Source organism: Talpa occidentalis, unplaced genomic scaffold (assembly GCF_014898055.3).
Source record: "Talpa occidentalis isolate TD23 unplaced genomic scaffold, MPIMG_talOcc4v2.1, whole genome shotgun sequence".
Classification (NCBI taxonomy): Eukaryota; Metazoa; Chordata; class Mammalia; order Eulipotyphla; family Talpidae; genus Talpa; species Talpa occidentalis.
Window position 1 is genome coordinate 145,229,312 of NW_026555331.1, and position 28,000 is coordinate 145,257,311.

Below are 28,000 nucleotides of genomic sequence, written 5' to 3' on the forward strand. Positions count from 1 at the left end.
GAAATCTCCACACAGCTCTCCATAGTGGTTGGACCAGTTTGCACTCCCACCAACAGTGCACAAGAGTTCCTTTTTCTCCACATCCTCGCCAACATTTATTGTTGCTAGTTTTTTAAATATGTGCCATTCTCACTGGTGTAAGATGGTATCTCATGGTAGTTTAGATTTGCATTTCCCTGATTACAAGTGATGTTGAACATTTTTTCATATGTCTGTTGGCCATTTGCGTTTCCTCTTCAGAGAAGTTTCTTTTTAGCTCTTCTGCCCATTTTTTGACTGGATTATTTTCTTTGTTGTTGCTGAGTCTCATCAGCTCTTTGCAGATTTTTGTGATCAGTCCTTTATCATTAGTGTTGGGTGCAAAAATGTTCTCCCAGTTGGTGGGGTTTCTCTTTGTTTTTGTTATTGTCTCTTTTGCTCTGCAGAAGCTCTTTAATTTGATGTAGTCCCAGCTGTTTATCTTTCTCTTCACTATCACTGCTTTGGGTGATGTGTCTGTAAAGATGTCTTTGATGTGCAAATCCCGTAGTGTTTCGCCTATATTTCCTTCTATGTATTTTATGGTTTCAGGTCTTATGTCTAGTTCTTTAATCCATTTTGAGTTGATTTTTGTGTATGGTGTGAGGTAGTGGTCAAGCTTCATTCTTTTGCATGTAGCGACCCAGTTTTCCCAGCACCATTTATTGAACAAACTTTCTTTGCTCCAATGCATAGTCTTTGCTCCTTTGTCAAAGATTAGTTGACCACATTATGGTACCTTTTGCACTCTGAAAAGTACTGGACAAAGTATCACCAAAAGAAGACTGAAATGTGAATGACTTTGTGTACGTCCCCCTCTCCTCTAAAGGAAAGGGGACCCGCTAAAGGTGATCTGTTTTTCCATCTGCAGTCCTCAGATACACGTGACCCTTCGTACTCTAGCCTTTCTCAACTGAAATTCCTCATCCCAACCATGGAATAAAGAGTGATTTGAGTGATCATTTTCTCAGTCCTCCCAAGGATGGTTCATAGCTAGCAGAGTTGTAGATTTAGAGGCAAGAAGTAAATTCAACATATAAATCCATTACATCCAATCTCTGCCCTCAGACTGTAGAAAATTCTCTTATAAAGTGTTAGTTGGGAAAGACTGGAATTACATTAGACAGTTGAACTGGGTTTTAATCACAAAGGCTCGCTTGAGAAATATGGTGTACTTAATCATGGAGTATTTGCATTAACACAAAAATCTGTAAAGTACTTAGGTGAGCTTAGTGTTTTGGAAATGTGTTAGGTATGGACTTGCTTGGATTGTCTAGTGCATACCAGAGAAGCAGTTCTGAAACTATGTACCAAAGACATTGCGGCCCCCACAATCCTTTCCCAGGGTTGTATGATGCCAGATTTTTTTCACTTTCCTTAACCGGAACCACACTATACAGCAAATTAAGTGCAGAAGCAATTCTTTTAAATAAATTTTGAAACATTTAAAAATTTTTTTCATTTTAATTTTTAAATGATGCACATGCTCTTGACCCTGGCTCATGATTTCTGAAATAGTATTTCCTTGAAGTATTTACTCAGATAGGACATTGAGAATTCTTGCGTAAAAGCTTTTATTTGAGATTATAGGAAAAATAGGCACCAGAACTTCTCAAATATGTTTAACATGTCTTAGTATACGATGGTAATTAATTTGAAATATTTTTTAACTTGCAAAGTCAGGATGTCCTGAAATAATTTCTTTTCTTATAAGATTGACTGTTCAAGTACTATTATGCTGGACAATATTGTAAGGAAAGATACTAATATAGATCATGGCCAGCCAAGACCACCCTCAAACAGAACCGTCCAGTCACCAAATTCATCAGTGCCATCTCCAGGCCTTGCAGGTAATGTGGGCTTCTTTTGAATTTTGTTCATGTTTTTGCAGTTTACTTGTAATACTTAGCCTACCTCCTTGCTTTGTTGAATTAAAATGTGGCTAAGCTTTTGGCATTATTTCAAAATGGGAAATGAAGGTTAGTTAAACTTCAGTACCTTTTCAATGTCAACAGAACCTAAAAGCATTATAGCGCTTCCCGGAGGAAATTAGTGTTATACTTTATCTTTTGATAAGTCACCTGTGATTGAGGGGAGGGGACAGTGGGGGAGGGGGCAGGAGGATGTAATTTACTTAGGGTAATAATAGAGCAATCACTCTCTTATTTCCTCCAAAAAAGAAACATTGTGACAAAACAGCTGCCTTAGATCACAATAAGAAAAAAAGAACATTTCTTAAGTAAATCACCTGCCACACAAGTTAAATATTAAGATAGTTTAAAATGAGATTCTTATTTCTTCAGGCACAAGTAAAGAGTGTACAAACCTAAAGGAAATTTTTGACAAATAGGGCAGTGAAACTATTTAATCATATAACAAATATGTGCAAATAAATATTCAATATTTCCAAAGAACACAATGAAAGTTGATTCCCTGAAGAGGAAATACACAATAGCCAGTAAAATGGGGGGCATAAAGGGCCTTGTTCTCATTAGCAGTCATTTTAAAAATAGTAGCAAAGTTTTAAATAGTGAAAATACTCATTGCAAAGACTAACAAGTAATGTGATATTACGTAGATGGTAGAAGTGTAACAACACAGTGTTTCTGGAAAGACAATGTTGGCATATTACTACAGCTAGCATTCATGCAATACTGACACTACCAGGCACTGGAGGAAGTACCTTACGTGTCTCATATTTGTTTCAAGGGCCTTAAAAAATGTATATGCCATTGAATCTGCTTCAAAACTCCAATTATAAGGAAATAATTAAGAACTGTACAGGGAAAAGTTATTTGTCAAAGCATTATTTACAATAGTAAGAAAATTTGAAATAATGTAAATATCCAAACTTAAGTATATTACAAAAGATATATATGTATTTGTGAAATGGAAGGAGATCATTCAATTTTATCAATGTTTAAGTAAAAGGAGAACTTACAGGCAATGTAAGTTGTGTCTTTTTCTAGTTTTCAGATACTACAAAATGAAACATTTGGCTTTTTTTTTTTTTTTTAAAGAAAGTTCTTTAAAGTTGATACGAATTTCTCATGACTTATTTTAACAAATACATACTGTTGGTCATCAACCTTTTAGAACTTTTTCACTTTGAAATTTCTGTTTCCTACTTTCACAGTATTCCTACATCACCATTTAGTTTGGGCCTTAATTCATCATTTCCAGCCAAATTATGACAACACTATTTTTCTCTTTGCTGTTTTTATTCCCCCTTTCCTCTTTCAATCTATACTACCACCTGGGCCTAATTTTAGTCATTTCCATGGCAGCCGGATAGCATCCCTCCCTTTCTTTACTGCCTCAAGCCTCACCCTGATTCTGACTTTCAGTGCCTTTCATTGATTCATATCTGTGTGGTCTTTCTTGGACAACTTTTACCTTGGGTCATACCACTTTTTAATGTCTTCTGTAGCTTTCACTGGCACTAGTGTCGTCACAGGGGACATTTGGCAGCGTTTAGAGAAATTTCTGATTAACAGGTCAGGTCCCTGGGTAGGAAGCATGGTGAGATGTAACACATGGAGGTCAGGGATGCTGCTAAAACATACTGCAATGCACACAACCCCCCATACATACACAACATAAAGTTAATATGACCCGAAATGTGCTAAGGTTGAGCAGCCTTGCTAGTCTAACAGAACTGAACAGACTGTGTTAGGAGCTCAGCAACTATTTATTATCTAAAATATTTTCTTTACATATCACTATAGAGCTAAGTGAACAGATCCAGTAGTATCCAGTAGTATCCAGTAGTAAAAATACATAATTATTAATTCATTTTATGACTGTGGATGATTTCCTACCTCTCAGGACCTGTTACGATGACTAGTGTACACCCACCAATACGTTCACCTAGTGCCTCCAGTGTTGGGAGCCGAGGAAGGTAAAGTGATTTAATCTTATTCTCTAGTGTATCTCTAGTGAGATGTCTTTTAACTGTGCTCAACCTACTTCAATACTCAATACATTTTAACAACTTCTTTAATTTTCATTTTTAAATTAAAATTTTAAGAATCATATTTCTTCATAAATTAATGGACTGAGTAAAGTTATACATTATCTTCAAAGATAGAAAAATACTTGTCTATGCTGGCCCTCCTTGGTGGCACAGGGGTTAAAGTCTCAGTGCTATCAAGCTATCACCAGCCACTGCAGCATGAATTCAGTTCCTGGCCAGGGAGCTGACCCACATGGTGCAGCAGACCTCTCCTGTCTCCCCGCTGCTCCCCTCAGCAGTGTGTTTCAGTAGATCTGCCTGTTCTGCTTACCACTCTGTCTCTGGTGAATCCTCTCACCCCTGCACCTCTGGCCTATACCCCATTCTTGTGTGCATAAATAAATCTTAAAAAAAAAAAATCTTTGTCTATGTTGAAAATAAAAAGCACACAATGTTTGACTTTAGTATGATAGCAAGTAAAAAAATATAAAAATGAAGTAGCTATAATAACTGTGCACTATATGGAACATGTACAAATACAAACTTAAAGAAACAATTTTGTGCTAATTTCACTGTTCTCTGACTTTCTGATGACCAAACACTGATTCCATTTTAAAATAAAGTTACAGTTGTTGAAATTGCATTTTAACTTACTGTTTTGCTTATCCGTTATGCTTATGAATTTCTCCTAGACAGTGAGACCAGTTCTTAATTCTATGAGGAATTAGAGTTTGCCTTTAATCATCTGAGAACATAGTGGCTATCTGAAAGGTTTTTGTCCCACTCATTTTTTAAATAGCAGAGTGTCGATAAATTATATCTGCAGTTAATTGTCTTCATACTATGACAATAAATTGTTAATATGAGTATAGAGTTCTCTTTGTCACCAACTAGAGAACAAAATGGGAAAGTCTAAAAAAAGATGTCAAATCTAATATACTAAATCTGACTGACTAATTTTAGAGCCTCAGAATATTGAAGGTGATTTCTATTTTAATTTAGATTTTGCTTAAATTTATATAAATACCTTTCTAGATGTATAATGTAACTATCCAGATAGGTTAATATGTAGGACATTTTTATACATTAGCGAAACTATTTTGCCTGCAGTGGTTGCATTTCAGTGATGCATCATTTTTTGCTGAGGTAATAGTTATCATTGTTGGGAAGCAGTAGCAGCAGTCCAGCAGCTGAAAGCTATTATTGTAATTTGATTTGAGATTCTTAAGCGTAGCATTCTTAGAGGTGTATGTATTTGTTTTCTTATAGCTCTGGCTCTTCCAGCAAACCAGCAGGAGCTGATTCCACACACAAAGTACCAGTGGTCATGTTGGAGCCAATTCGAATAAAACAAGAAAACAGTGGACCACCTGAAAATTATGATTTTCCTGTTGTTATAGTGAAACAAGAATCAGATGAAGAATCCAGGCCTCAAAATGTAATTATAGCAAATGATTGCAATACTATTCTTATTTGGGGGAAAAGAAACTATGAATAGGTCTTAAGCAGTTTAAAATGTAATATTTATAAGCAGAGACTTAGTCAACTTAAGTGTTGAAAATTTGGGGAGAATTTCTCAATATTATCAAGCAGAGCAATGAAATGTGGAAAACAGAAGAGTTTAAAAAATCAGAGGCTCAAATTAAAGATTGGCATCTGGAAGAAAGAACATATAGAAGTAAAGAACATGGAAAGTAATTGCCAAAGAAATAACATAAGGAACTTCGTGTAACTGAAGGGCCCACCAAGTCAGGAACATTGAATGAAAAAAAAGACTCAAGTCATTAGGAAAACCAGGATTCTGAATAGAGTCCAAAAGCTTCCAGAGGAAAAAACACTTTGCAGAAAGGATCAGACATGAAGTTGACAGCAAGCCCTCACCATGAACACTATAAGCTGGCAGACAATAGAGAAAGCTAAAAACTGTAAGGAAAATTACATCCTAGTCAGAACTGTATACCCATGCAAATTATATATCATGCTTGAAGTTAAACATTTTTACATATGCATGCAAATTCTCTAAAATTAATTCCTTTGAACTCTCAGAAAGGTATTTGAGAATATGCTGCATAAAAAATGGTGTAAGCCAAGAAAGAGAGGACATGAAGAGAGACCAAGAGAAAAGGCAGTCTCCAGTGTATAGCTCCTTTAGCACCCGGTGCTAGGGGCACAGAAGACGGTGTGGTGTTTTGACAGTTTGAGAAGCACTTATAACTGTAATAGAGATCGGTACCTACGAGAATGAGTGAGTGAATGAATGAATGAATGAATGAATAAGGTAATTATTGACTCAGTAAAAATAAAAAGACCAGAAAGGAAGTATATCCATCGTACATTCTAGAGTTAAGCAGTGCAATATTTATATAGTCATAATAATGTAAACAAACACCTATAAATAAATGCAGTGGGTACAACCTGAATGTGCATTTAAACAAACATTGGGTTTTTTTTTGTTTGTTTTTTTTTCAGGATACTTACCAATTGGAAGATGTTGGCCATAAACAGTTATATGGGGTGGTTAAAACTAAAAATACTCAGTGCATAAGTGAGCTATGTTAAGAGAATTGTATGAAGGGGGGGTGTGTGTGTGTGTGTGTGTGTGTGTGTGTGTGTGTGTGTGTGTAAAAAAAATGGAGCATCAAGAAAAAAATTAATCTTTAATACCTGGGTGTGTGTGTGTATAACATAGGTAAAATGTGTTTGAAATTTAAGGTTCAGGAAATTATAGAAGAGTACATGATACAAAAGAAAATGAAACTAGCAGAAAGAAAGGCTAAATGATTTGGAAATAATTGCCTCCATGGAATGAGATTCCCATAACATGTCTAGAATCTTGCAAACTGTGACTTTTAGCAAAATGACACATAACAAACTAGTTTTACACTAGGTGAATTACTATAAACAAAAGTTAAGTCCCTACAGCATATTTCTGGTCACCAAAGCATCATCAGACTTACAAAGTCATAAAGCACTTCTAATATAAATATAATATTAAACATTCATTTAGACTTAGTCATTTTCCAAGGGGCTTATTCCATTTCATAGTTAAAAGTGATCAGACCCCATTCCACCATCAGAGTGCAGGACAGGATTCAACCCTGGGTAGTGCACCCTTCCATCTCAGGGTGCTTTTACACCTGTACCCCACACTCAGTCTGAGACAACCGAGACCCACATGAGTGGCATGTTTGGGATGTGGGAGGAATTTTACATACCTGGAGAAAACATACAGATAAGATGAGAACACTCAGACTCCACAGTGTCCCCAGTAGGGAATTGATCCTTCCCCCCCCCCATTAAAGTGAAAGGATCTTGAATAAAAGGACATTAATCAGGGACCTGCTGTATATACCCATACTTTAAATATACATGCATTACTTTGAAATTTTAAAAGTTAAAAGAAGATAACCAGTTTTCTTAGTGATTAGAAGTTTACACTGTCCTAGGCTCCAGTATAGAATTTAGGTTCATCTTTATTATTAATGACTTTTGCAGGGGTGAAATACTTCCAAAAATTAAGCAATATACATTTCTATGAATAATTTAAAACTACTATAGGCATCTTTGTGTCTAGGTATAATTTAGATTAACAGCTCCAATAAAATGCATTTATATTTCATGTGGTTGACTTACACAGTACTTACATATTCTTCTATGTCTGTGGCTATAGGTAAATTCAGGTATTTTTCCATTTTTATGCATACCCCCCTTACTGCTAAGTTTCTGTTTCAGTTGTATTTTTTAGTAGAGTTTCATGTATTCTGTACCATCAAGGGACTCTTTTAAACAGCAGTAAAATATTCTATTCTCATGCATGTTTACAAACTTCTTTGACATGCCCTGGTGCTCAGGAGAGCGCAATCTCCAGCCAGTATTGCAGTAGTGATAGCAGAGAATGCCAGTTGAAAGAAATACACAGTGTTAATCTTTTTCCATTGCAGACCAACTATCCAAGAAGCATACTTACCTCCCTGCTCTTAAACAGTAGTCAGAGCTCTGCTTCTGAGGAGTCTGTGCTAAGATCAGATGCTCCTGACAGCACAGGAGATCAGCCTGGACTTCACCAGGAAAATTCCTCAAATGGAAAGCCTGAGTGGCTTGATGCCTCCCAGAAGTCACCCCTTCATGTTGGAGAGACAAGGAAAGAAGATGACCCCAATGAGGACTGGTGTGCAGTTTGTCAGAATGGAGGGGAACTCCTGTGCTGTGAGAAGTGTCCCAAAGTATTCCATCTTTCTTGTCATGTGCCCACATTGGCGAACTTTCCAAGGTAAGATAGTATTTCATCCTTTCTAACATTCACTACCGAAAAAAAAAAAAAAAAACACCAAAGGCAAGAAACTTGGAATGATCTTTGTAACAAAATCCTTATAAAAACTTAGGTGAAAGTCTGCTTGGCACATATGTATATTCCAAAACCTACAACCTAGGCTTTCCTCTGCCCTACCTCCCATTCCATTTGCTTTTTTAAAAAACCTAGACAGTTATGAGAAGAAAAAAAGATAATAAGCCCTTTACATTATTTCAAGGAATTACTATAAAGAACAATGGTCTTATATACAAACTGTCACTGCTTGTTACATCTTGTTTGCCAGACATTGTGCTGTGTCATTTACAAATATCTCACATTCTCAAATCCTATGAGGTGATGATGAAGAACTATGGGGTGATGGCTCAATTCTTCAGAGGCTGTACTTTTTAAATTTTAATTTCAAACTTGAGCGTTGCATGAATCATACCAGCAGCTTTTCTTTGTCCTGAACCATCTGGGGGGAAATGTCAGTTGTACCTCACCCCAGTCATATTTAAATGTGTTTAATTTAGTTTTCATTCATATGTGTAATTCATGCCTGCTTAACTAGACTTTAATACATACTGCTTAGACCGTTGCATTCTGTTTCTGCTGTTAGGTTCTCTCGGCATGGTACCCTCTACCTAGTAGACATGTGGTCAATAGTTATTAAAATTCATGCCAAATAATTTTCTCTAATAGATGACATGGAGGAGGTGGGAAAGGGAGGTAGATGGTAAAGTGAGAAATGATGCTTTAGGAACTCAGAAATACTTCATCCCCCAACAGTGGAGAGTGGATTTGCACTTTCTGCCGAGATTTATCCAAACCAGAAGTTGAATACGATTGTGATGCTCCTAGTCACAACTCAGAAAAAAAGAAAACTGAAGGCTTTGTTAAATTAACACCAATAGATAAAAGGGTAAGTTTTTGATTCTTTTTCAGTCTAAAGTGTTAAGAGTTTAGGGGGTAGAGGGATATGGTTGGTATTACATGCATTAATGTAACGCAGTTGTTTGTGCCTATTGTCAAAGAAATATATGTATTCAATCAAATCTTATGCTGATAATTTTTTTCTTTAGGAGTAATTTTATACAAAAATATATAGAAAGCTTAAATAATAGACTTAAAGACATACTATGACTTTTTTAATTAAAAAATTACAGTACTGCATACACATTTTCTAGAGGCTTAAAATACTGTGCTTGAACCAGGTAGGAAATTTATCCTTTATGTGTTTTGGATCTTCAGATTTAGTCTACCTTTAGTAAATTTCCATTGTGTTTTATTTCCAGTACAGATAACTTAGAATTTGTTAAGAGTTAGCACCAAAGGAAGATATTTTTCTGTTTATTCTTGCTGGAAATAATTTTATTCTTTCACCATGTGTTACTAGGTTTATATCCAAAGCCAGCTAATATAGCTAACTATAATTAACGTTTAAAAGCTACTCAGTCAGCACTCTTTATTGCTAAGAAAGCTCTTTTAGTAGCTGACATAGAAGAGTCAGTGTGAAAGTAGTTGTGCAGGAGAGGCCCACAAGCACTGCCGGTACCACAGTGCTGACTGGCGTGAACGCACACGGATGTAGCAGAGAGTATGGTGGGGCCGCCAGCCCGCACAGAGAAGGAGGCCTTAGAACCGAGTATGCAATAGAAGAGACCCACCTCTGGATCTTTTCACGTATGGATAGTCTGTCTTTATTGGCTATTAATAATTCAATACGCAAACTGAAGAGAGAGTGCAATTCATTTTTAAAGAGCTTCAAATGGATTTCTAATGATAGTGCTTTTGTTCCTATAATTACAAGGACAGGTCTTAATGTCACAGATACCTTGAGCTGTCAAATATTGCAGTTCAACGTAAGTGTTAAGGAGATCAAAACTGTCAACATTTTTCTTTGTTTTTTTAATTTTATTCTACTGTGAGACCCATGACAATGTTATTTAAAGTAAGTTGTGACTTATTTTGTTATATGCTTGTTTATTTATTTTTGCTTAGAAGTGTGAGCGCCTACTTTTATTTCTTTACTGCCATGAAATGAGTCTGGCTTTTCAAGACCCAGTTCCTCTTACTGTAAGTATTGTCATTTTGTGCATTTTATTAAAAGTACAATGATTTTTCTGAAACTTGATTAATGTGAACCTAGTTTCTATTCACTTTTCAATAATTTCCTTGAAGTTTACTAACATGTACTAAATGTTTTGATCTAAAATATAATTTAACAAATTAGCCCAAAACTTCTATTTGCTTCTGACATTTTTACTTTTTCATCTCATGTATTTTGCCTACTGTTCTCTGGGATGATTTCTATCAATTGTTTCACTCTCAAGAGGTTTAGGTGTGTATCCTAAGCTGTTGGAAAGTTTGCATTGGAGATAAAGACCCTTAAAATTCTCGTACGTATTTTGATTTATAGATCCAGACTTCCAAGTAATAAGTAGACTTTTACAATAGAGAAGTGGTGGTGTGTGTTTCTTATTGAAAGTTTGGACTGATGGTTTATATTGAAAGTTTGATGTAACTTGAATAAGTAACTTTAGAGTGCTGAAAGAGTGTACTTACTGCTCAATATGTTCTTTTCTCGAGTCTGAATTCCTTTGAAATTTAACAGATTTATTCTACAGTTTGATAAATTTTAAAAATTGAATGCAAGATTAGAAAAGAATTAGTAATACATTCAGCTGATAAACAACTGACTTCTTTCTTGATAACAGGTTTTGAGAGTTTGAAGTGAGAAAGAGAAAAAATTATATTTAGGGGGAAATGTACCAAAACAGCAAGGCAAATAAAGAAAAGAGGCTAGTCACACCAGTAACAGCTTTACCCATGTAAAAATTTAACCTAGAGCTTAACGCTTTTTATCATTTGCAGTTACATTTGGTGTTACTAACAACAGCAGCAGCAGCAAAATAGCCCCTTTTTCTTAATATATAGACTCTCATTTAGTTTTTACAAAAACACCTAACAGTTGTTAGCATTATTGTTACTGAACTGTGAAGATACAAAGTTTTATTGAAGAAAAATAACCAAGAGCAAATCAGATTGAAAGTCCTTTTTTCACACTATTTGCTGTAACATTGCAGCATGCTTATTGTTTACAATGAAGGAGAAAGAGAAAGTTTAAGAGGGAAAAACAAATTTTTCATTGAAAGCAGTTGGTGAAAAATCTCTGAAAAAAGTGACACATAACATTTACTAATGTGTGAAAGGTTTAGTCACTTTCAAATGTTGCTGAGTAGGTTTCTTTGAAAGTGACAAAATAGTACAGTTTAAAGTAATAAAAACAACTTGAATTTTATACTACTACTAATAGAATTTATTTGTATTAATAGCATCTTGTTTATTTTGAAAGGTGCCTGACTATTATAAAATAATTAAAAATCCAATGGACTTGTCAACTATCAAGAAAAGACTACAAGAGGATTATTCCATGTACACAAAGCCTGAAGATTTTGTAGCTGATTTTAGATTGATCTTTCAAAACTGTGCTGAATTCAATGAGGTAGGAAGAAAATAGAAATAACAATGTGAAATTACTAGTAAACCAAGCACCTTAACAAATGAGATCAAGATACCTGTGTTAACATAAATTTCAAAAAAATTGAGTCTGTCAGGAAATGAAAGGTAATTATAAGATTTATTATATGGTGAGTAGAAGTACAAATTACACCTGATAACCTGAAAAGTTTAGTAATACAAAAAAAGTTTAGTAATAAAAGAAGCATTTTCTGTCATTCCCACCTTTATTTCTTGAAATAGCACTTCCAGACTTCAGAGGCCTTTTTAATATTGGTCTTGAAATAAACTCAGATTTTTCTCATCTGTCAGTTTATCCAAACATCTGTCAAATTTATGGCGTTTTGTGGGTGGCTTATTCAGTGTATTAGTTCCTCATTCCAGAGTTCCACATTTCATTTAATTTGTTCTAAGAATACCTGCTTCATGAGTTTATGATATGGAGGCTCTGATATCTCTTTGGCATTCTAATCCTTCCACTACCACCCCCTGTAATCCAGAGGCATCAAAGCCTTTTATTTACTTTTTAGCTCACCTGTAGACTGTGTCTGGCCCCACACTATCTATCATTTAATCTGTATCAATGACTGTGCATAAACATTTCCCCCAAACAATCCATCGTATACATAATCTTGAGTTAAAAGAAAGTAAGACTGTGAAAAATTGACTACTTTTATTGATGCTCCAAAATGTTTTTTTTTTTTTATTTATGCATAAAGAGCTGGGGTGTAGACCAGAGGTGCAGCCATGAGAGGAAATGTTGGTGTTTATTTTTTAATTCATATTTTTATTTTTATCCAACAGCCTGATTCAGAAGTAGCCAATGCTGGCATAAAACTTGAAAGCTATTTTGAAGAACTTCTAAAGAACCTTTATCCAGAAAAAAGGTTTCCTAAAGTGGAATTCAGGAATGAATCAGAAGATAATAAATTTAGTGATGACTCAGACGATGACTTTGTACAGCCCCGGAAGAAACGCCTCAAAAGCATAGAGGAACGCCAGTTGCTTAAGTAAGCAGCACTGTCGGCGTGTACTGGTTTTTAGATTTTTTTTGTTTTATTTTCAAAAAACATTTTGTCAATAATTTAACATTACAAAGATTTTGTGATCACACTGATCTATAAGTTTTTGATGTTTACTAGACTTCGATCTCCTTAATCATTTCTTTTAAACTTATTAAGAAAAAAGGAAAGAAAGAAGAATGGAAGAATCATCAAAAACAAAATAAAATGACATTGTTACTCTTTCCATTTCTTGGATTTTAAAACCAGAGTCTGGGTGATAGCTACTATAGAAGGAAGTAGACTTTGTATGAACTCTTTAAGTTGAAATTTTAATGTGGTTTGGATGTGTGCATTAATCAGTTTTTAGAAAATACTACTACCCATTAATTATGGCCAAACATGAGTTATATGCACTGTACTGAAGAGCAGTACTCCATGGCCGTGAGTGGTAAGAAGAGTTCTATTCCACGATGCTGGCTGATGCAACAAAAAGTAGATTAGATGCTATTAAGAAGGCACCTAACAGTATATCATGTAAGATGGCAACTGTATTAAAGAAAAAACAGGAAAATGAACGTTTCATTTTTGGTTTTGGTTTTTTTCCTTGTCTGTAGAGGTGTTTGGTATAGCAGGTTTTCAAGGACATTTTTCATACATTTCTATATTTTCTTCCACTGAGGAAATAAGTATACACATTTGGTTTTGCCGTGTGTCTCCATGTGGGTTGTTTTCTTAACAGTGCAGATGGTCCTTTTATAACAACATTGTTTGCAGTATGGCTTTTGGTAGAATTATACAAAATATGAAATATAGCAGTGTGTACCATATTTTTTGTGAGAATTCTTCAGCATAAACCTTATTGAACATTAAATATGTTTCCCCAAAGGGGACTAGTTTTCTGTCTTTATAATTGGATGCTAAAATGTGCTGGGAGGTTTGGGAGCAGGCAGTTGGAGGGAATTATAGTGGCAATTTAATTTTTTTTGAAGCATCTAGTTCCTGTTTTAGGAGTCACAACTTCAGATAACCTTAATCTGTCTTAATTATGAATTATTTTCATTCTCCTGATGGGAATAAGAAAGACCTATCTTCTGAGGGCAGACCTAGCTTGTTACTTGGCCAGACCTAGCTTGTTTAACTGGCATTCATTTATTCCTCTTACTTGCTTAGTGTCAAAGAAGAAAACTAGATTAAGGTAAAAGAAAATTGTTGTGCCATTTGCTAATCTAACATTAGACCGAAAATTTGCACATGTATTTTATTAGCTTACCAATGTATAACTTTATTTATAAAACATTCATTGGCTGAGGGAAAATTTCTCTTTAGGCAGTTAAAATTAAAATATAGCTGACTTGAAAGAATGTTACTCTCTGGATTGCATCAGCTCCTGTGAGTTAAATGTAGAGGGCTTGCTTTAGCCACATGGCATTACTTCTTAAAATGGATGGTTTTAAAAATACTCTTGTGACTAATTCATTGAGTTTTTTGATATTGCTAGAGATTAAATGTGAAAAAATACCTTATTAGCAATAACTGCCCACTTCTGTGTAGATAGATCTTCGTATTTCAACTATGTGTTCATGGTTCAAATGCCTGTCACTTTTCCACATGTGTGTATGGGTCATGTTGTCATTTAGAATAGACTGGACACACTTGGTAACAGTGCAAGTGTTTATTTGGCTCCAGCACAGCAGCTGTGGAGTTTCTGCTAGTAAGTTTATTGTGGTGTTAATAAGTATTTTAGAATTTTGCTCTTCTGTACTTGTGTCCTGAGTTAAAACACAGGTAATTTTTGAGGATCACAAAGGGAAGTAGCGCTTAAGAAAAGAAAAAAATAGGATTTTCTAAATGTATCCTAACCAGTTTCTATTAATGTACTCAAAATTTTATTCAGTGCCATACTAATCTCTTAAAACAGTATTTCTGTTTCACCCTTACTCTCTTTTGCTACATGAAGGGCAACTGAGAACCATCTTTCCTGTAATCCTACATAATTGCAATTATCATATTAAAAGTTTCTTTCTCCAAGTAGCCGTTTTGGTAAATATATAAAGTCCTGTGACCTTTTTAATAATCATCTGTGTGCCCAGGTGAGTCCCAGCTAAGTAGTTCTCTAATTCTAATAGAAATGAGCTGTAAGATGACCCTAACCAAGCCCCATGCTCATTTAGAGAACATTCTCCCAGAAAGTAAGTGCAATTCAAGCAACCTTGAACTAAACTTAAAACACTTAGTGTTTACATCTGATCAAAAACTCTAAAAGATTTCCCTCTTGGTTTGAGACCAAGAGCCCAGTGTCGTTGCCACAAGGTTCTCAGTGCAGAATGTGATCACCTGGCCAGGGCTTACGAATGAGTAGACTGGGAGTTAGGATTATTCAATTCCATCTCATTCAAAAGCTTTCTTGCAATAAGGAAACCCAAGCACATATCAGTGATTTATACGGCTATTGGGAGAAGTGTAAATGGACTGAGATATACCATATTAAATGCTAAATGTGTTTGTACTTAAGCATCTGGCCATACAATCATTTTGTCATTTGAATTAACAGCCCCTACTTAGCTTTTCTGAATGGAGGGGTAGGAAAGCGAAATAGAAAATTTCCTGTGGTAGTTTTACTTTTTTTTCTCCCCCCAAGCTGTAAACATCAGGTTCCACTGAAGACTATAGATGTAATGTAACTAAGGACTGCTTTCAAAAGGGTTCACCCCAAGCTCACAGGTTGAATATTTAGCTGACTGCTCATTTATGAAGGTACGTTTAAATTTTCTGTGCTGTTACAGTGCTTTAAACTTTTAAATACAGGTTCCATGGAGAGAGAAATTAGACAATGAAAGGTGGGAACTCCTCTTATTAAGGCTTGATGCATAAATTTATGTGAATCCTAAGAGTAATTTCCTGTGTGTGAGCAAAAGTTTTTTAAGTTTGTGGAAGATGTACTCTCTCTCTGTTTATCTGTATTTGTTATGAGAGAAATCACATAGTCTGATCTATGTGATTAGTCTGATCTAATCACATAGTCATTAGAATTATGGACAGGACAACGAGTTCATCTAATTTCTGATCAAAATAGAGGCTGTCCTTTTAAATGACCATATAGATATTTTAAATGTGTTTTATAACGTTGTGTAAATTAATAGTTGATGTCTATGTATTTCCCCTCATCTTGGGTGTGAATTGACTAGGTCATGATTCACATGCTGGTGGGTCATGTTCCTGAGAATAATGCTAGTCAGTCAGATACAGATTTCTTTTTCCATAAAGGTTTTGCATGTTGTGAAGGGCATCTGAGTCAATAGTCTTTCGGGTATGTGTGTGTATGAGAGAGAAGAGAGAGTGTGTGTGTGTGTGTGTGTGTAAGTGTAAATTTGGGGCACCAACTGGAGCTTTGATTTTAATAAAAATTAGCCTTCATGGATTTTTACTGTGAATATTTTGCCACAAGGAATTTTTAATGGAAAAATTACAGTTTGTCATTCAGTATGAACCTCCGTTTGTTATCTTTCTGTATTCCTCTAAAAAATTAACACATAACAGGGATTAATCACTAGTCCGTAAATAGGACTAGTGTATTATTGTGACTTTTTTGATTAGAAAGTGTATTTTGTAAGCCTTAAAAGATGAGAAAAAAATCATTTTAACCAATAGCCAGAGGGTGATTAATATTTTGAATTGCTAATTTCCTCCCTTAAACAACCTAACCCCTTGAAAATAGAAGAACCAAAGATGACATGAAGATTTCTACATGTCTGAAACATGTTGGTGGATGGAGGAAGAAGACAAAGATTGGAAACTTTTGCAAGTTACTCTGAAAGTGTACCTGTGTTTATTTCGCTTACCAAGTTTGGAAAGTAGATTCTGAGAAATTACAACTATTTTTAATGTCATTACTGGATGTCTAATAGATCTTACTTTGATGGGGACAGACAGGACCTTCTACTGTATTCTCAAATAACTAATTTTAATAGAATAAGTCCTAACTTGAGTCCTAAAAATTGTTTTTCCTAAGAAATCACAAGGTAAACATTTAGCAAAATTCTGTGTTGCCCACATTTTCAAACTTGGTGTGGAAGAGTTATTTTTTAACTTCCCCTGCCATGCATAGTTGTTCTTTGCCTTTAGGCCCAAATCAAGTGAGCTAGAACATTCACTCAGAAATCTTTATGAATGACTACAACTTAGTTGTCTTTGTCTTAGGGGAGGGGATAGGATCAACCAGGCTTCAGTACTACTTACCCTGGGAATGGCTATGTGCTGACCTGAGACGGGAATGCCCCAGAGAATCTGAGTCAGGGCATCAAGGCAGGAACAAACTCTCTGTGATTCCCCTATGCGTTAGGCTTTGATGATGCTAATTCTCTTACTTGAATGTTTAGGGATTTGTGGATGAAGGATGTATGTTAAGAAATCCCCAGCACACAAAAAGTGCAAAATAAAAGTTGTGGCATTCATGTTACCAAAAGGTTTTTTGCCATCATAAGCTATATGCTTAGACCTGTGGAAATCAGTTCCCTTCTATATGTAGCAGTTAGATTCAGACAGATTTGACTTCTATCTATCCTATTGCAGAAAGCAAAACAGATTCCTGTTATGTTGTTGTTTTTAACAGTTAAACAATGTTGTCTTTTTATCTTTTGGTGGAATGTGAAACCAATCCAGAAAAGTTTTTACAGGTAAGCGACTTAAAATTTGACTTCTATTTCTACTACTAATACTAGTAAGAGTTTATTAAGGATTTCTCAAATTTAAGTTCAATTAAAATTATGTTAACATTGTTTCAAATAGCTATTTGGTGGCATCATTAGGATTTTCTATAAATATATTGTCTGCAAATAGTGATTCAGTAATTCTTTTTGAAGAATTATAGTTATTCATTTCCTTTGCATCATTTGTATATAAAAAGGCTATGGATTTTTGTGTGTTGATTTTGTAACCTGCTATTTTGCTGCATACATCTATTGTTTCTAATTTCCCATCTGCAAGAGATTTAATTTTGCTGTTTTGATTCCATGCTTGTGATCTGTTTGTTCAAAACAACCATTTCTTTCTGGGTTAGTTTTGGTCAACTGTTGATCTAGAAATTTGTCCATTTCAAGTTAGTGTATTTATTGGCATGTAGTTGTTTATAGTAATCTCTTATAATCCTTTTTCTGTACTATCTGTGGTAATTTGTCCTCTTTCATTTCTCATTCGATTTGTTTTCTCCTTTTCCTTGTTAGCCTACTAGAGATTTGTGTATTTTATCTTCTCAAAGAAACAACTCTGTTTCAGTTTCTTTGTGTGTGTTTAGTCTTCTTTCTCGTTAATGTCTGCTCTTATTTTTTTATTTCCTTCTTTCTGCTAACTTTGGGTCTTGTTTCTTTTTCAGATTGCTCTAATTGTAGTAGGGAGTTATTTGCGGATTTATCTTCCCTGTTAAGCCTGCTTTGCTGCATCCCATACATTCTGGTAACTTGTATCCTCATTTTTGTTCATCTCATGGTGTTCTTTGATTCTGTTTTTATGTCCTCTTTTATCTAATAACTATTAAGTAGCATATTGGTTAGTTTCCATGTATCCATAGTGGTTTTTGTTTGTTTAAGATTTATTTATTTATTTATTTATTTATTTATGCAAGAGCCAGGGTACAGGCCAGATGCACGGGAGGGTGAGAGGATTCACCAGAGACAGAGCAGGGAACACAACAGGCAGACTGATGAAATACACTGCTGAGGGGAGCAGCGGGCGAGACAGGAGAGGTCTACTGTGCTATGTGGGACCCTTGCCAGCTGGCCGTGATCGAAGAGGCTGTGGACAGCTTCACAGCATGCGTGCAACTGCCTGCACCACCAGGGGAGGCCCATCACATAGTTTTGATTTCTAGCTTTTATGGCATTATGTTGAGAGAGTATTGGCATAATTTCAATCTTGCGGCATTTGAAGTCTTATTTGACAATTGATGTCTGTCACAACATAATGGTCTTTTCTTGAAAATGTTCCATGTGCACTTGGAAAATATATCCAAGTGTTTCTCAGTTATACAAGTGCTGTGTAGACAGCTGTTAAGCGTATTTGCTCTAGTTCCTCATTTACTCTGTCTTCTTCCATCCATAGTTGCAAGTGGAATGTTAAAATGCCCTAGTATTAACTGTAGTTACAATTTTGCTCTCTAATTGTGGCATGGTATGTATCTTGGTGTCCCAGCATTTGGTGCGTACGTGTGTGTATTATTATTCTTGTTCTGTTAGGCCCTTAATCATAATATATTGTCTGTGTCTATCTCATATTACTTTTTTTTAATTGAAAGTGTTTTATCTGATACAGCTGTTCCTGATTTTTTTTTTTTTTTTGGATTGCCATTTACTTACATAACTGTATTCCAATCTTTAAATCGATGTTTATCTTTGTTGGCAAGATAGGTTTGTTGTCACTCTGTACCTTTTGACTGGTGAATTGAGGCCTTTTACTTTAAGGTTATTGTTGAGATATGTGTTGATTGCCATTTGGTGCCATCTTGGTTTTTTGTTTTGTTTACATTTCTTTTTTCTCAATGTTGTGTTCTGTGTTCTCCAACATCAGGTTTTCAGACTCATTAATTCTCCGTTTCTTGCATTTGTCTGCTATTGAGGCCCTCAGATATATTTTATTTGCTTATATTTTTTAGATCCATTACTTCTAAGTGCTTCAGATTTTCATGATCTTTATTCTGTTACTGTTTTATATCATCCACTGTTTTTGTTTTTTAGTTTGAGGAACATTGTAACTGTTACATTGAACTCCTTCAGCCATATCCCACAGTTCTGCCAGTTTTTGGTTTTGGCGCTAGCATTTATGGTATGTTTTTCTGTCTCACCGTGTTTCGTATTTATGGCTTATAATAGGGATAGACTCTGAGACTGCTGCCTTTGTATTTGTTGAAGTAATCAGAGAAATGGTATTGATGAGGGATAATAGGTAAAAAGAAACTGGGGGCAGTAGGACACCCCAGGATCCCCTCCAGTGAACATACAGCATTTAAGTTCCCCGTGTGCTCTGAATCAGAGTGTTAGGGGCGGGGGGCATCCAAGTTGTCTCCTGTTGTCCACCTCTAGGTGTGGAAGGCAGGTGGTTTCGGAGGCTGAAGAGTAACGAGCAGGTTTGAGCACTAGCTGCCCTGTTGTATTTGATGGGTCCAACCTGGAAGCTGCTCTTTTCTTTCAATACAGAACCTTATACTGGGGTGTTGTGTCCTGTTGCTAATGCATCCTCCAACTGTGATTAATGACAGTGCTCATTTTTTATCCTGGGTTTTGGGAGCCGGAGGGGTATAAGGCAGATGATTTGAATGTCTTAGCCTCGGCTTCAGGTGGTAGCTTCCTCTTTAAGGTGTTAAGTCTCCAGCTTTTCTGTATTGGGAGTGTCAGGCCAGTATTATTGGCCTGCACCCTTTGGTTTTAATTATAAATTGCCACTTTCAATTACAATTTGTGGTGGGTTCTTTAGCCCTACATTTATGATTATAATAAATCTTTGTGTCAAAAATACTTTGGGCTAAACTTTGGTAATTCTAGGCTGGATTTACACTGCTAAAAATGATTATAGACAATTTAACACTTCATATTTTCTAATCCCAAGTGTCTGGAAGACAGGAAGTTTTTACAGGTAAGGAACAAGAGTCAGCTTGGCATTTGGGGATTACTAGATATAATGTGTTTGTCGCCATGCCGAGTATTTACTGGGACACAAAAAGTTTCATTTTGCTGATGGGACATCTGGGACAGTTCCATTTCAGTAGTACTACTCTCTCTGATCATCCTTTGGCCATTCAAGAGGTTTGGTCTGAGGCTCAAAAATACTGTTAGTGTATATATCAGGTTCCTGTTCTTAAAATTGGCTACGTGTTTTGTGTTCTCTTGTCTTTCCAACAGCTGGTCAATGGCTGCCCATGTGCATTTCAGGCTTAATTAGCAACAAAATAATGCCACGGTTTGGTGAGTACTCCTGATTGAGGGTTTCCATATCCCAACCAACTACTAAAAAAAAAGAAAAAGAAATAATTCTTTAAGTCATTTGACTTGCTTACATATTTTGTGAAACTGTTTTTACTTCCCCAGGAGTATTTAGCCTGCAAACCTGTTATAGAGAAACTGAGGCATTGGAAATCTGGGAGGAAAATAACCATAGGATCACTCACCTGTGGTGCAGCAAATCCAACAGTCAATGAAGGTTAGATGACTTTCCTTTGTAATAGTGTAAAATAAGTGAACAGTGGCATTTTTCTACACCAGGACAAGGCCAAAAGGGGGACAAAATGTTAGGAAAAGGAGATTCAGGGTGGGAGAGAAATGGAGGCTATCTTGCCTGACCTGATGTCTAGGAATAAAGCAGTCCATCTTGCAGTTTGCTATTTCTCTTCCTAATTTGATTTTGAGGTCTCTGGCGTTGTCACAGTCAACAAAAAAAGAGTTCAATTATGAGTTATGCTCCCTAGGTTTACACATTGACCTTTGGAAGCAGTGCCAGTGGTCGAGTACCTAGCAGGGTCCTTTCCATGACACTTTTGCAAAAGTAAAACCATAACTGACTGAGGCTTTAAAATATCCATGATTAAAGATCTAATGAGTCTATTATAGTATGACTGATAATATACTAGAACATGCCAATTTCTGGAAAACTTAACTTCAGGTAATCTAAATCTTTTGAGATATTCCAGGATCAAGATTTGATTTTTGGAAAGTGTCAAAAAGATCCATTGAACCAAGCTGACTTCAAATACACAAAGTTCTGTGTAGTTGCTTTAAAAAGTAATATTAAGAACAGGTCAGTAATCTAAGGAAACATTCTCCTTTTAACAGAAAATCTAATGGCAATCCTACACATTTTCCTATTCACTTTTATAACTTACAGTTCACTCCAATCTTGACAACATGTAACATTCCTTTTCACGAACCTCTACAAGTTTTTAATATTCAGGTTTTAACTGGATTTTTCCTTCTCATTCTGAAAGTTACTTTAGAACAAAATTGCTTTTTCCCTTAACAAAAACATTTTCTTTTCCTTGCAAAGAAATTTCCCTCTTAGCCCTTATAATTTTGTTTTAGAATTATTAATTCTTCCACTCAATACCTAGTGGAAACATAGTAAACAATTGTGAACCATGTTACACTGGCATTCTGTAGATTGAATTTGGTCCTCTTGCTAATGAATGCATTGCAGAGATGTAAAGGCTGGGTACCCATCATTAGATCTTTTTTTAATCTGAAAAGACTAACTTGACCTTCAGGCAGCAGGTGGTTCATGAAACAAAGCTTTTATCTGCTTGAAGGACAAAAATATTCTTAAATTAAATACTGTTTAACCTCAACCTGCTAGATCAGGTGTAGGGTCTCCCAAAAATGTTCTGATGTTTCTAGTCCCCCTTTTTGGTTAGAAGTACTTTGTTACATTTTTGACCAATATTGCATCCTGCCCAACATTAGGATTTTAAAGAGGTATGTCAGATCATATTTACCTTTCTTACAGGATCTGAACCTCTTGTTGCCCTTCTGAGGCCATGGAAACATTTTAGTGGAAGGTTTTAAAAATTAATATTTTGTCCCTTAAAGTGATCTTACCCACTGTACCAGTGACAGTTCAGAATCCAATTTAAACAATTCTATTCAATTTCAGGCAAGAAAGACATTTCTAAAGAAACAAAGGTTAAAGACAGAAGTAAATCCAAGCCCTGTAAGGAATGAAGTATCTTCAGATGGGCGTCACACAGTGCTTTGCAATTTGATGTAGTTAGGACAGCAGGCTCAGTCATTTGGTGCTTTTTAAGTGAAAAAGATTGGGAGACAAATTGGAAACATGAGCTTGGAACATCATAGCCAGGTAGGATAATTTAGGATCCAGTTCACTGGTTAAAAAAAACTCAGTGATTATAAGAGGACAGAATCTGATATTCAAAAAAGCTGTTACTAAAACATTTCTCCACCTTCACTCAATTCCAAATATAGTAAACTTGTTTGAAAATTAACAGGTTTTTTGATTTGTTGTCCATAAATATAATAGGAACAAAATAAATCCATACTTATTTTGCTGGAACTTTCATAAGGAATCTTCAGTTGAGCTCTTCATGGCCCCAACTCAAGACCACACCATGGTTTCATCATTAGACTTTGACTGCCATACCTGTGGTTTGGGGTAAGTTCTTCTCATTGTGAGGTTTGAAAATGTCCTGGGATTTCTGGATCTGCCAAGGGGTACCTTTTACTGGAACCCTAAAATCAGTCTGAACTATATAACATTCTGGTCAAATCTTTGACAATACACCCATGTTGCCAATAGTCTATTAGGGAGAAAAGGAGTCTTGCTATATTTTATTGAGAAACACTAATACTTGGTAAAAAGTTCACATTTGGGGGTGTCAGGGATTGAGAGGAAGCAAATGTTTCAGTTGTACCCACAAAAATTTTACCATTGCTGCAGATCATAGCTCAGCAAGTTTTCTAGAAAAAAGTAACTTAAAAGTACTCTAGAATTGAGAAAAACTGCACTTAAAATTTTATAAGTCCTTTTCCTATGACTTCTAAAACTGGCAAATGATTAAACAATTAAGATTTGATTATAAAGCAATTGATGAGTTTCTTAACTTACCATTTTTCTAAAATACAGTATTTTAGAAAAACCAGAATTAGCCAGTAATATTGCAAACAGTAGACTTTAATATGAACACATCTATACTATAAAAGTTGAATATAATTAACATTGTCAGTGGGCAGATGAGGGACATCATGGGACCCCCTCAAACCTTGTATGCTTTAAATAGGTACTGCTATCCACCGCATAAAGACAAAACATACTCTTAGTGTTCAAGGACTTTAATAGAATTAGCATGCAATAGAGAGAAAAGTTTCCCAATAAAACACCCAGAGTTACCTATCCTCTATAGGCAAACATCCAGCCAAAGAGGCTGAGGCCCAAAAGCTTAGGATTAAGGCACCTTCTGGTGGGGAACCATAGGAAAAGGACAGAAGGGGAATGAAAGGAGCAAAATCAAAGTGCCAGTCAAAATAAAGTCTGCCATTATCAGCCTCTCCCCAGACCTCTCACCAATGTCGCTTTCAAATGTTTCCCATTGTCAAATCCAAGCCTGAGAGGCAAGCATGGCTGTTCTCTTGTGCCTCTGCTCCACATGTCTTCTTGATACAGTTAGGACAGCAAGCTCAGTCTCCTCTCTCCAGTCCTTTTTAGCTTCTCCATGCTCAGCTCCACCCTTCATTGGGTGGAACAGAGAACATGGAACCTCCCCGTGTAGATTACACTGTTAAAATTCGACAGTGCTTCCCATGGAACTTCAGTGACCAGTTAAATTGGCCTGCTTTAATATTTAGAGAATTTTATGGGTTATCGTGGGAGTCCTTTTAAGACCTCCCATATATTTTTTAATTAATCAGACATTATCTTGGATTTTTTATTTCCAGGGAAGTTTGTCACAGATTTAAAACACATTGTTATAAAACAAAGTTAGCCAGAGTGACAATAACTTTTAGAGCAAAATGTCTAAGTTCAACTATACTTGGACAGGACTAGATTTTTCCTAGCTACTTAAGCCTAAGGGTAGAAGAGCATCAGGTCTTCAGGTTATTTAAACAATATTCGTTATTAAAAGCTAATCAGTTTATTTTATCCCTCAAACAGTTGGTATTAAAGCTTAATTTTAAAAAACCTTTATAACACATTTGGCCACGTAAAATTTCTTTCCTCTCTCAAACCTTTTTTTGCTTTTCCATTTCTTACATCATATTCATAACTAACCTATTTTACCTTCACACCAAATCTTTCTTAGGTGCTCAGTCAAAACATGTCCCTGTTTTTACATCCTTATTCCCATTAGCTTTAATTTCATACATTCCTTAGAACTCATAACCTTAATTTTTATGTATTCATAGTTTCTAAAATACGCGCTTCAGTTTTTCTAGGTGACATATTTTACTCATAGACATTAGTTTTTTTTAGTTCCCCTGCATTAATCAGGAGCTGAAAATAATTCCATTTGGAATAATTTAGGCTTTCTATGAATTCCCAATAAACTTAGCAATACCTTAGATTTTCCATAAGAGATTTGGGGAATGATAAATTTAAAGTGGAATTACCATTTACAGTTTTATGTACAGGGTGGAGTCCCTGGTCCAATCAGTATACCTGGTAAGATTATTTTGCATGAAGTAATCCTTACTTTAACCCATTATTTAATTAACCCGATGGGTCTTCTAAATCTATTCCAACTTAAACTTCACATGGAAGACTTTTTGACTTCCAGGATTTCCATTAATTCAGTGCATCTTCTTAAAAGACAAAATCTAAAAATGGCAGTTCCCAGTCCTCAAGACTGGAAAAATGTATGGGGGTAAATGGCAAGACCTGGGACTCAAATTTCCTGCCCTACCCATTAAATAGTTTAGACCAGTACCTGAAGGCTGGAGTTCATTTTGTAGCCTTGAATTAGAAATCTTCATACAAAACACGAACAGAGCATGACACACGAGACATTGAAAGAGGGAGGCCAAAAGAAGGAAGCCAGATGTCACTTTTCAAGAGAAGAGGACTAAGAGAAGCCCCCTTTAGCTTTCCTTGTAGGAACATTCATCTGGACCAGTTAGGAAAGAGATCTGAGAAGCCAGCAACAGCAAGGTTCTACCTTACTCAGATAGCCAAGCTGTCTGTAGTTTCTTTGGTTTTGCATGTCTTGGTCATTCCACCTACTTTATTTTCCTTGAGCTGACTTTTCCTGATTGCTTGTGTAAATATATTCAATTGATATCCTACTATTAAGTGAACCACTTACAGGAATAGTGTCTGCCTGAGCAAAATTGCAATTTGAGCTGTAAAATTTACTCTTTTAACCTGAATATTAGTCTAGAATTCCATAACCTGAAACAGTAATTTAATCTTCTCAAGGACCATCGGGTCTGAGATCCAGGAAGGACTCACTCTCACTTGAGTGCGGGAAGATGGGCTTTCAAAGGGCCCCCAGCTAACTAGGACCTCATGTCCTCCTGCCCCTTCTGGGTCCCTTTGTGGTTGCCCAACTGGTAAATGAAAAATTCTTGACAACAGTTAATTAGATAGATTATTTAAACATGGCTAGCAGTTCAACAGATTTACTGAGATACCTATTTCAATAATGTAAGTTTGAATTTAGTTTGTATAGGTAGAAATAGTGAGTCATTGACATTAAAAAATGTAGGTATTCCACTTTTTTCATGCTCACGAATGCCCTACAGAGATGCAAAGACTAGGTACCTGTTAAATCTTTTTGTGTTATTGAATCTTTCAATGAAGCTATTTTGGGATTACGAAGTCTTTCAGAGGTTTCTCCACAAGTTAAAATGGGTGCTCCATTCTGGCTGGTTTGGGAACCCTTTCGGGTGTACTTACATGGCCAAGCTTGTCCAGTTGGAACATTCCCCAACCTTCTCATTCAAGGTTGTCTTTTTTTCATTTTTGTAGCCATAAACAGGCGTGCTAAGGTGGAATGGTTATTTCAAACGTCCATTTCTTTAGCACCGTCTGGGTTCTCCCAATCTGTTACTCCTTTCATGAGCAGCTTTCTTTATCGTGGCAGATGCTCTAATGACTTCATAACCTGGCTTGTATCTACTTAAGAATTAGTTGTGCCATTGGTTGAAAGGGTCCAAATTTATGTGGCTTTATGAGTCTCCTAATGGGAACTACCAGTATTACTGTCCTGGAACCTTTCTGGGAACCATTGTTTTAAAGTCAAGTTGGTTTGGATCATAGAGCTGCACACAAGGGAGCAGAGCTCAAATGAGGATGACTTACCCATGGCCCTTCATTCAAACAAGAACAGTGAACGCAGAGGGTTCAGCAGGTGTATCTTGTCCTGCAGGCCATTAAGACGTGAGCTTCAGAGCCTCCCTAGGCTTTATTTAACACTTCCCGAAACGGGCAGTCTCTCTCTTTTCCTAATGGTCCAGAGAACTGCAAAATGGGGCTGAAGACAAAAAAGCTTTAGGATTAAGGAACAAGGAAATTAGTTCGCAGAGGTAGCTTGGGGGTTGGCTACACTAGTCAAGCAGAGTGTTGACTGGAACAGAAAGTTACTGTGCCACCCTGGACAGCAGTGATTCTAGCTTGACCCTAGAAATTTATTTCAACAACACTGGCGTAGTGACCAAATTCAACCTGTGGTCTGCTTTCATGCCACCTGAGTTCTAAGAATGTTTTTAAAGGCTTATAGAGGAAAAAATGTGAGGATACCGAGTGTCTGGTTCAGATAGGAATGCCTTGCACCCCTATTGAGGCGGGGTGTGAACCTTCTCATATGCATGGCTTGTTAGAGGACTTACTGTGGTTGTGAGTTTTTTCCACTGCAAAATGGGGTGGGAGGAGTGAGTAGCCAGCCTTAGGGTCCCCATTTTAAGAGGTGACTATAATACACTTAAACAGCAGTAAAAGACTAAATATAAATGTAAAAACCTTAGGGGGCATACTTTGAACAGCATACCTGCATATGAGAAGATCTGTGTAACTGCACTTTTTTATCACATGGGAATCAGATTTTTCCCCCATAAAATTAAATCAGAATGAAGAGACAGTGTCAGAAGAAAAATAGTTACCAGGAAAAGACCTACTAAGTATTATTTTACAACTAAAGTATAGGAGTCAATTTAAGTGACAATGAACTTAGTGACTATTTGCTTTGAAAGGCTTAGGGTGATACCTAAGTTCTATAAAATTTGAATTCAGGGCCTCCCCTGGTGGCGCAGCGGTTGAGCGCTGGGCTGCGAGGTTGCCTGCAGCCTCTGCAGCGCCGGTTCATTCCCCGGCCACCAGCGAGGGTCCCACACACAAAAAAATTGAATTCAACTTTTACTACTAACCTCATGGGAAACTATCAAATCTGTGTCTTTTGTCTGAGATTTATTACTGATAGAAAGGCTAATGGGTTTAATGTCAAGGAAGGAAGCCATTTCCCAGACAGACCTTTCTAATCAATCTATTTTGTGTGGTTCTTTACCTATTGTCTCCCAGGAAAAAGTAATATACAGATAACCCCACCTTATTCGTATGTCTTGCATAATCAGTTTCTTAAAATACCAGTAATGTACAGAAATAAAACCAGGTTTTAAAAAATGTCCTGTAGTTCTCTGGTGGACATAGGTCTTCCAGGTCTTCATTTAATTTGCTAGAAGAGGAAATTTAATAGGTCAGTAATTTAAAAGAAAGTCATCTCTGATAATACACTTT

The 28,000-nt window shown here is 36.1% G+C and overlaps 2 protein-coding genes across 3 annotated transcripts in view; one reads left to right on the forward strand and one right to left on the reverse strand.

The window, feature by feature from the left end:
- Positions 1–15,419, forward strand: part of TRIM24 (tripartite motif containing 24) — an 82,294-nt gene extending 66,875 nt beyond the window's left edge. Inside the window, 8 exon segments of the mRNA XM_037514104.2 lie at positions 1,733–1,868; positions 3,847–3,919; positions 5,243–5,411; positions 7,915–8,243; positions 9,054–9,186; positions 10,266–10,340; positions 11,620–11,769; positions 12,588–15,419. Of these exon segments, the coding sequence (XP_037370001.1) occupies positions 1,733–1,868; positions 3,847–3,919; positions 5,243–5,411; positions 7,915–8,243; positions 9,054–9,186; positions 10,266–10,340; positions 11,620–11,769; positions 12,588–12,797 (1,275 nt within the window). The 3' untranslated portion in view covers positions 12,798–15,419.
- An 8,012-nt stretch (positions 15,420–23,431) lies between these two features.
- The window catches only part of SVOPL (SVOP like), a 59,585-nt gene continuing 55,016 nt past the window's right edge, over positions 23,432–28,000 (reverse strand). For both annotated transcript variants that reach the window (XM_037514115.2, XM_037514125.2), the window contains exon 16: positions 23,432–27,938. In XM_037514115.2, the coding sequence (XP_037370012.1) occupies positions 27,927–27,938 (12 nt within the window). In that variant the 3' untranslated portion in view covers positions 23,432–27,926. The remainder of the gene's footprint in view (positions 27,939–28,000) is intronic.